The sequence below is a fragment of the Carettochelys insculpta genome, chromosome 29 (genome assembly GCF_033958435.1).
Source record: "Carettochelys insculpta isolate YL-2023 chromosome 29, ASM3395843v1, whole genome shotgun sequence".
NCBI classification, from domain to species: domain Eukaryota; kingdom Metazoa; phylum Chordata; order Testudines; family Carettochelyidae; genus Carettochelys; species Carettochelys insculpta.
In genome coordinates this window covers 15,313,679-15,323,454 of record NC_134165.1, presented here as the reverse complement: position 1 = coordinate 15,323,454, position 9,776 = coordinate 15,313,679, and the positions used below count along the sequence as shown (strand labels likewise).

Sequence of the window (9,776 nt, the reverse complement as noted above, 5' to 3'; positions counted from 1 at the left end):
GGAGAAGGGAGAGTCATTAGCAGGGCTTTTGCTGTTCATGTCACCCACACCTGAGGTCCCGCCCTGTGTTCCCGCTAATGTTTCCATCCATGTGCAGAATAAATTTTGTCATGTGTGCCAAGGCACATGTGGATGTGCACCGCCAGTAGAAACATGGTGCTGGCTGGGGGTCTCTGCTGACCAGCTGGGCAGCACCTGAATCTCTCCTGGGTGGCTGCCCACGGGCTCAGCCTACAGGGAACACTAGTCCACCCCCTCAGCCCTGCCCCTAGGCCCTGCCTCCTTCTTCCACCTTGCTCCCCTCCATGGGGACATGCTGCAAGTCCTGCTCATTCCTTGTGCAGGCCCCAATCTGCCCGTCCTCATGCACTGAAGACTGAGTTGTGCCCCAACCTCACTTCCTTTTGCACCCACCTTCCCGGGACCATCCCCCAAATCCTCACCCCCTACCTCCTCCAGCCCATCCCCCATCCTGCTGCCTCCCCCATCCCCTGTCTCTCCCACCCCTACCTCCCGCATCCTGGTGCCTCCCCAGCCCATCCCCCTCTCTCTGACCCCCGCCGGCCTCCCCCCGCCCCAACTCACATTCCACTCTCCCACCTGTCATGTGCGAGTTCAAACTTTCGAACCTGCCAATGAGGCTACCTCGGGGGCGGGGTTTAGGTGAGGGGTGGGGTTTGTGGAGGGACACACCCCGTCCTCCCCGGCCCTCGGCCGCAGCGCCACGCCCCTCGCCCTTAGCCACGCCCCCCAGGGTATATAAGGCCCCGCCTGCGGGCGCAGCCTAAAGTTCTACTCACTAGAGGCTCCCTTAAGGGTCGGATAGTGAGAGACGCCGCTACATCCCGCCCGGCATTATGGTGAGTCCGGGGCCTGGGTTCGAGTCCCCTCCCTTCCACGCGCGAGACGTGGTGGACTCTTTTTTTGTGGGGGGGGGAGGGGTGAGCTGTACGGGGGTGGGGCGCGATGGGCTGGGCGGGCAGTATGGGGGAGCGCCGGAGTCCGTCGCAGCTCGGCCTGGGACTGGGGGGGCGCGGCAGTGTCTTCCAAGCTGTAGCGACCTCCTAGCATACGTGGGACCCCCCCACACCACGCGGCGCCCAAGAGCCCCCACCGCGCCTAGCCGGGGACTGTCTCTAGCCCACCCCCGTGACCTTGGGGGCGCTCCCCCATCCCCCTGCTGGGGCCGCGCCCTCTGGGCCGTGCTGCGCCACGCGGGATCGCGCTCTGCCGGGGGGCGGGGGCTCGCGCCGGGGGCGGACCAGGGCGCGCTCGCCTCCTGCGTGACGCTGCCAAGCAGGAGCCAGGAAGCCCGGACCTGCCGAGACGTGCTCTAACCACTAGGCAGCAGCGCCCCGCCTGGCTCCCAGCAAAGCTCCGGCCCGGAGCGGGGGCGCTGCCCCCAGGCCGAGCGTGAGTGAGGAGGAGACTGACGGGCCTGTCCCGGGGGCAGCCCACGTGGTGGGGCGCAGACTTCCGGGCCGCCTGACTCACCTCGCGGGGGGCGGTCCGGGAGCGTGGCTGAGTCGAGCGCCGCCTGCCCCAGGTGCCTATGGGGCGGTGACTGCCAAGGCCTGAGTCATTAGTGAACCGAGCAGCTCCCCGCCGCCGGGTGCCTCAGTTTCCTCCTTGTGACCGAAGGCAGCCAGCGCTTTCTTCCTGCTGGGGTTTAGGTTGGGGCCCCTTACCCTGCTGGGGGGCGGGGAACATGGGCGGGGCTGCCTCTGCCACTGAGGGAGGGAGTCTGTATTTCCAGCTGCGCTTAACAGTTCATGGAGGGGGCGGGGCGGGTCCTGTCCTGCTTCTGCTGCGATTTCTGGCCGCTGCGCTGGAGTTAGGAAAAGTCCTTTAAAGGAACCCAGAGGCCCGGCTGGGTGTGCGGCCCGCGGGGAGGGGGCGGGTTACAGCGGACTGACCAGAGCCCCTTCAAATTACAGCGCACTCAGCTGGTTGTGTGGTGGTTGCCCTGAGTCAGAGGGCTGGAGCTTGCTGGTTTAATCTGGCTGCGGGGTGGGGGCTGGTTTCCACCGAACAAACACAATAGAATCAGTGCGGTTACACAATGGCTGGGAGGCCAGGGCCAGGGCCTGATGGAGGGGAATTTGCATGTTTCCATGGGGCCCGGCAGGAATGTTCCCTGCTGCTGGAGACCAGCCTGCAGCTACAGAGGCTGCTGGGGCAAAGTCACGAGCAACAGGGCTGTTGCTAGGCTGCAGCTGAGAACTTGCTGCCTCATCACATGGCTGACAGTTGAAATCCGCTCAGAAGCCCAGTCAGCCTGTGGGGTCTGTTGTCTGGCCTGGTGCAGGGGCTTTGCGTGTGTTCCAGTAGGTTCCTTCCCTAAAGAATTAGGGCAACTAGAATGATTGGGGCTTTGAACAGGTCCCTTATGAGGGGAGGCTAAAAAGACAGTTTTCACTTCAGAAAAGAGGAGGCTGGGCGGGGGGACATGATAGAGGCCTATAAAACTATGACCGGTGTGGAGAGGGTGAATAAGGAGAAGCTATTTATTTGTGCTCCTAATACAAGAACTGGAGGACACCAAATGAAATTAATGGGTAGCTGGTTTAAAACTTACAAAATAAAGTTCTTCATTCAGCGCATAGTTAACCTGTGGAACTCCTCGCCAGAGGAGACTGCGAAGGCTGGGACTGTAACAGAAAGAGCTAGATAAATTTATGGAGGTTAGGTCCGTAACAGCCGGGGTTAGGAATGGTGTCCCTGGCCTCTGGTTGTCAGAGGCTGGAGATGGATGGCATGAGACAAATCGCTTGATCATTGTCTTTGATCCAGCCCATCTGGGGCACCTGACAGTGGCTGCTATGGGCAGACAGGCTCCTGGGCTGGATGGACCTTTGCTCTGACCCAGAATGGCTGTTCTTATGTTCCTTAACACTCAGCAACCTAGTCTATCGTGATCATCCCTCACCCCTGGGGGGGAGTGGTACCTGGCTGGCCACAATTCCAGATCCCTGCCTGCTGAGAGCTTCATCCGGGCTCCTCGCTGGCCTGGAGACTGTTTCCTGGAGGTGTGTTCACACCATCACCCCCGGTTCATTCATAAATCTAATCTGGTGCCACTATGTCCCACAACCGCTTGAAGACACTGGCTGCAGAGTTGCCCTAACCAGGCTGTTCATGTCCCTTTCTCCCTGCAGCGTGAGTGTATCTCTATCCACGTCGGCCAGGCTGGTGTCCAGATTGGCAATGCCTGCTGGGAGCTCTACTGCCTGGAACATGGGATCCAGCCGGATGGCCAGATGCCCAGTGACAAGACCATCGGCGGAGGAGACGACTCCTTCAACACTTTCTTCAGCGAGACGGGCGCTGGCAAGCACGTGCCCAGGGCCGTCTTCGTGGACTTGGAGCCAACAGTGATAGGTGAGTAGGCGAAGCCATCGGCTAACTGCTTTCTGGGCTCCCTTGTAAACTCGCTGCATGCTGCAGACGGCTCCTGTGTGGCTGGTGGGGAGGAACCAACTCTGCCTTTCCTCTCCCTAGATGAAGTGCGCACTGGAACCTACCGCCAACTCTTCCACCCCGAGCAGCTCATCACTGGCAAGGAAGATGCTGCCAACAACTACGCCCGTGGGCACTACACCATCGGCAAGGAGATCATCGACCTGGTTCTCGACAGGATCCGCAAGCTGGTGAGGCTCTGGCCGGTGAGGCCAATCCGGGATGTGCTGGCTGCAGAATGCTGCTGCTGTAGGTTTATTGTCCCAATCCCACCAGAATCAGCTCTTGTTCCAGGCAGCCGCAAGCCCCTCTCCTCTGCCCAGCAGGATGGGGACAAGGTCCCGTGGCCCTGGCTGGTCAGCGCAGTGCGCTGCAGTTGGCATGTGGGCAGAGGGTGGGCTGTAGACTGGTGCTAGAGCTGGACCAATCCAGGTCAGGGAGGTACCTGTTTCTCCCAGCATGGCCAGGTCTTGGCTCTGTAGCTGCCTTCCTAGCTGAGTGCAAGGCCTTGCAGTGGCCTCTTCTGGAAACTAGCTGGTTTCAGGTTGGGGATGTGAACAGCTCTGCCCAGTTTGCCTTGGTTTGGTAGGGTGACTACTGGCCTATCTCAGATCTGCTTGATGGGAGGGTTTTTGGGGACAGGATCTGCACCCATGTTGCTGATCTTGGTAGATGTGTATTTAACACAGGGTTGGAACAGCCTCGTTCCCTTGGGGTAGGGCAGGCACGGAGCAGGCAGGTGTGTGCTCCTTGACAACTTCTCGCCTTCAGAGCGGCCGGTTCTCTCAACTGGCCCAAAGAACTGGGAGCCTGTCCTGCCCTGGGGGTGGGGTGTCCTGGCTTGGATGACACTGGAGGGAAACTGCCCCCATATCTACCCCTTTCACCAGGCAGATAATTGTAGCAACAGGCAGCTGGGTGTAAAAGCACGGCTCCCAGGGAGCAGCTCTCCTGACAGGTGAGAGGTCCTTGGGAGGCTGTGGATGGATGTGCCGTGTTACATGCCTGAGACTGCACATCACAGTGAGACAAGGAGCTAGCACCTTCCTGTGCAGGCGAGAACGGGGAGGGGCAATGACCAGCCAACCCTGGAGCCACAAAGCTCTGGGGATGGCAGATGCTCCTCTTCAGGACATGCCAATGACAACCCCGCTGTCATTGTTTGTCAGAGCCAGGCTGGCTCAGCCTCCCTGCCAGCAGTGCCTGGGTACCTGTTGGACCATGATCTCTGCACAGGTGGCACAGACGTGCTTGTGCCATGGCACTGCAGGCTCCACAGGGAGCTTGTAACACTTTCCTTCCTTACAGGCTGACCAGTGCACAGGTCTCCAGGGCTTCCTGGTCTTCCACAGCTTTGGGGGGGGCACTGGTTCGGGGTTCACCTCCCTGCTGATGGAGCGTCTGTCCGTCGACTATGGCAAGAAGTCCAAGCTGGAGTTCTCCATCTACCCAGCGCCTCAGGTCTCTACTGCAGTGGTGGAGCCCTACAACTCCATCCTGACCACCCACACCACCCTGGAGCACTCTGACTGCGCCTTCATGGTAGACAATGAAGCCATCTATGACATCTGCCGCAGGAACCTGGACATCGAGCGCCCCACCTACACCAACCTGAACCGCCTTATTAGCCAGATTGTGTCCTCCATCACGGCCTCCCTGCGGTTTGATGGTGCCCTGAATGTCGATCTGACAGAGTTCCAGACCAACTTGGTGCCCTACCCCCGTATCCATTTCCCTCTGGCCACCTATGCCCCAGTCATCTCTGCTGAGAAAGCTTACCATGAGCAGCTGACTGTAGCAGAGATCACCAATGCTTGCTTTGAGCCAGCCAACCAGATGGTGAAATGTGACCCTCGCCACGGCAAATACATGGCCTGCTGCCTGTTGTACCGTGGGGATGTGGTGCCCAAAGATGTCAATGCTGCTATTGCCACCATCAAAACCAAGCGCACTATCCAGTTTGTGGATTGGTGCCCAACTGGCTTCAAGGTTGGTATCAACTACCAGCCTCCCACTGTGGTTCCGGGCGGTGACCTGGCCAAGGTGCAGCGGGCTGTGTGCATGCTGAGCAATACCACAGCCGTTGCCGAGGCCTGGGCGCGTCTGGACCACAAGTTTGACCTGATGTACGCCAAGCGTGCCTTTGTTCACTGGTACGTTGGGGAGGGGATGGAGGAGGGTGAGTTCTCAGAGGCGCGGGAGGACATGGCTGCCCTGGAGAAGGATTACGAAGAGGTGGGGGCAGACAGTGTTGAGGGGGAGGATGAAGGGGAAGAGTTTTAGCAGCTTTCCCTGTGCTGCTGGCTGTCCTTGGTGGAACTCCGCTGTGCTCAGTATTCATTAAAAGTGCCCTTCCACTTGGCGGACTGTGTTTATTGGGAGCACACGGTGCCTGCATCCCTGGGGCTGTGCTGGGGCCCTGCCAGGCTGGGTGGCTCAGCTGGGGGCAGGGCTGTCCTCCGTGCCTGCCCAAGCTGAAAGCACCAGTATGGGGCCTCTGGCCTCTTCAGCCCCTGCCAGCTGCCATGGTCCTAGCGCTGGGGCAGGGCACTCAGCCAGAGGCAGGTGGGTTCTGTGCCTGGCAGGGGATGGGGGGGGGGGGGCGCACAATGCACCAGCCATTCTTCCCCCGTTTCCCAGGTTTCACCCACAAACTGCTGGGGCAAGGAGGGGCATCGGGGAAAGCCCAAGTCCTGGAGACTGTGGGGCAGGGATGAGGGGCCAGCAGGGCCCATGTTCCCTGCCAGGGCAGGACAGCTGCCTCACAGTAAGGTGGAGCCAGGGCCCCATGCCTCTCCCTGACAGCCTCTGCCCCACCTCCCTCGGCTGTGGGGAGTGAGGCATGTCCATTGCTATGAGGTGGCTCACTAACAGTACAGCTGCACATCAGTGCAGGCTGGAACAGGAGAAGGATCTGCTGGTGCAGAAGTGCGAGCAGGAGCTGAGGCAGGCTGGGGCACAGAAGGTCCCTCCCATGGGGTGCTGCGATGGGGCTGATGATGCAGTAATGTGGGGGGTGCAAGTGGAGAGGCCCAGCTGCAGTTGGGAGAGGCGGAGAAGAAAAGCATCAAACTGGCCCCACTTTCCTCTGCCACCTCCTGGCACCTGCCCCTGGGTGAGGAGCCCTGAGGCTCCAGAATGTGCCCCACCGCCCCCAGAGCCTCACCCATAGGGCAACAGGAAGATGCCCTCTGTGCTAGCGAGGGGCTGCTAAGAAGCAATGCTCTGGAGGGGCAAGGAGCCCCAGGCGGTGAGAATGGGGGCCCTACGCGCTTCAGCGCTGTACTGGGCATGCAGACCCCCCACCCCCTGAGATCCAGGCAGCTTCTGGTACTAAGCAGCCCCATGGGGGGGAGGGGGAGTGATAGCAGATGGTCAGGGCCATTGATTGGTGTTAAGGATCCTGCCCTGGCGTCATTGAGTGGCTGAGCTCTGCAGCGGGAGCAGGCAGGGGAACTGGGCCGGATTCCCTTGGGGGGGCCCACAGGGCTGAGCTCTGCTGGCCTGCAGCTGCAGGGACTTGAGAGCTTAGAGCAGCTCTGTGCCTCCTCCCTCCACGGCTGCTACTGGGCTCCAGCCTGTTCCCATGGGGTGTTGTGGGATTTTAAGGGGGGTCCCTGCTGGGCTTTTTGGCCACAGGTGCCTGGGGTGGTGCTGTGAGGCAAGGCAGCCCCTGGGTGGCCCCTAAGGCATAATACCCCACCCCAGCTGCATTGCTGGAGCTCTGGCTCCAGTTGGCTCAGGTGATGTTACTGACCCGGGGAGGGAGAGGGCTACCACCAGGGCTGCTGCTGCTCTGGCCTGGGCACAGAGCCCCGGGACAGCTGAGATGGCAGTAGATGTATCACTGCAGGGCCCAGACCCATGCCCCCCCCCCCCCCACTTTCCCCAGGACCCCCTTGGAGCTGAGCGTGTTCTCCGGCTCCCTTTAGAAATGGAGCTCAAGTCAGCAGGGGCCTGGCCCAGGAGACCCCCTGCACAGGTGGGGTGGCAGCCCAGCACCGGGCCCGGCAATGCTGCTGGCAGGCTGACCCCAGCTTGCTTCCCTCGGGCGCTGGCCTTTCCTGAGGTCCCTGGGTGCCTGCAGAACAGGGCCAGCTTCCCATAACGCACTGCACGGCCCCCAAGAAACCTGGGGCCGGGGAGGGGAAAGCCTGGCCAGGAACGGCTCAGCAGTAAGAAACCAGGCTGGTGCTCAGGGGCCAATTACAGCTGTTAGCCCCCCACTGCCTAGCTGGCCAAGGTCCAATCTTGTCTCCTGGCCCAGCATCCGACATCCCTCCCTGCCATGTCACTCAGCATGCCTAGTTGCTGGGGCGAGTATGGGCCCTGCCCCAGGCTGAGAATCAGCCCTCCCGCCTCTGCTCTGGGAATGGGTGTGGGGCTGCAGGGCACATGGGATGGCTGTGCCCCATCCCCACCTGTTGGGAATTGGTAACCTCAGGGCAGGGGTCTGTGTTCCCAGGCCACAGTGGTTCTCTAAGCATGGCCCTGTGCAGCCCCAGGGGGGGCTGTGGGCCCCTGTGAGTGAGACAGCCTGGGCCAGAGCCCTCCCAGGCTAGAGAAAGCACAGGCAGGAAGGGACAGCACCCAGGTCATGCAATAGGTCATGGCAGACCTGAAAACCAACCCAGCTCTGCTCCCCCTCTAACCACTGCACCTTAGGGTCCTCAGAGGTGGGAGCAGGACCCAGCAGCCCCCTGCCCTGGGAGGGGGTCTGGGGAAGCCTCGTGCCCCCAGTGGGGCTGGGAGGGGGTCTGGGGAAGACTGGAGCCCCCAGTGGGGCTGGGAGGGGGTCTGGGGAAGACTGGAGCCTGCAGTGGGGCTGGGGTAGGCCAGCAGCAGGCAGGGGGGCTTGAGCGGCACAGAGGCGGCAGGAGGTGGGGCTCTTTCAGGCTGGCTCCGGCCAGGGCTGGCAGCGCCGCCCACCCTGCAGGGGAAGGATCCATTAGGCAGTTCCATCTCCATTATCCCTACCAGCCCTGCGCTGCAGCCGCCTCCCCAGGGACCCAGGCTGAGCTCTTGGCCTTGCTCTGCCCTACGGGGGCGGGGGGGACTCGGGGCTTGCAGGAGGCGCTGTCTGCAGCCTCAGCTCCCTCCTGTCTGGGGGGCGCTTGGGGGGTGGAAGTGGGGAAGTGCCCTGCTGGGGCCTGGAGCTGCTCAAGCCCTCTGCGGGGCTGGGGTCAATGCAGAGGGGCCAGGGGGCCTCCTCACCTGCCCCACTGGGACTCAGCCTGGTGCCCCGGAGGCTGTGTCATGCTGGCTGGGCCATGGAGCTGGGCTGGGGTTGCAGTGGGACTGGGGGCGGGGGGGCTGTGCCCTGCTCTGGGGCTGCAGGGAATTCCCTGCCCGCTGCGTGGGTTGGGGGAGGGGGCCTCCGCTAGAACCCCTCCCCCAGCTGCCAGGCAGTGAGAGGCTCTGGCTGTGTCTGATGGGCCTGAAGCCCAGGGTTGGAGGGGTTCTCAGGCTCAGGCAGGGCGGTGCCAGACAGACTGGCGGGGGGGGGGTAGTGCCAGGCTGTGAGCTGTCTGGAGCAGGGCTGTCTGAGTCACTCCCAGAGCTGCCTGAGCCCTAACCAGCGCCCCCATAGGGGAGCCCCAGCACCTGGCTGGCGGCTGTCAGGGGATGGGGATGCACATCCCCAATGTGTGTGCCAGAGGCAGAGCTGTGTGCATGGAGCGCGTGGTCGCAAGAGGCCAGTGGCAGGCTGGAGCCACCCAGCTGCTCCTGCCCAGGGGGGATGTCAGACTGGGCTGAGGAAAGGGAGTCCCAGGAGCCCTCTGCTGTCACCAGCCCTGCAAGAAAGTGGAGAGTGTTTTTAGCAGGGGTGCGGGTTCTGTTCCCAGATGTGGAGGCAATGGGGTGTGATGGCTACTGGGGGGGGATGTGGGTGCCTGGACTCCTGGGTTCTATTTGCAGGTCTGTGGGGTGGTGGGGTGCAGTGGTTAGTGGGGGGGCAGGTGGGCGCCAGGACTCCTGGGTTCTATTTGCAGGTCCGTGGGGTGCAGTGGTTAGTGGGGGGGGGCAGATGAGCACCAGGATTCCTGGGTTCTTTTTGCAGGTCCGTGGGGCGGTGGTTGCGGGGGCAGGTGGGCGCCAGGACTCCTGTTCATTCCCACCTGCGAAGTCCCTGCGCCCCCCCGCAGAGGACCCCCTCTCGCCCCCCTGCCAGCCCCACGGCTGCCGCTCCGCTGGGCCGGGGGCGGGCTGGGCTCCCGGGGCGCTGGCCTGCGGCCGAGGGGGGCGGAGCCGGCTCCCCGCGGGCGCTATAAAGCGGCGTCCCGCAGCCGGCGGCTTCTTCCAGCGCCAGGCGCCCA

At 62.3% G+C, this 9,776-nt stretch overlaps 1 protein-coding gene across 1 annotated transcript; it reads left to right on the top strand.

Annotated features, from left to right (window-relative positions):
* The first annotated feature begins 758 nt into the window (after positions 1-758).
* Positions 759-5,814, top strand: LOC142003238 (tubulin alpha-1C chain). Its single transcript, XM_074979992.1, has 4 exons — positions 759-860; positions 3,159-3,381; positions 3,502-3,650; positions 4,768-5,814. Exons 1-4 carry the CDS (start codon positions 858-860, stop codon positions 5,740-5,742), a joined length of 1,350 nt encoding a protein of 449 aa, XP_074836093.1. The 5' UTR covers positions 759-857; the 3' UTR covers positions 5,743-5,814.
* Positions 5,815-9,776: the final 3,962 nt, after the last annotated feature.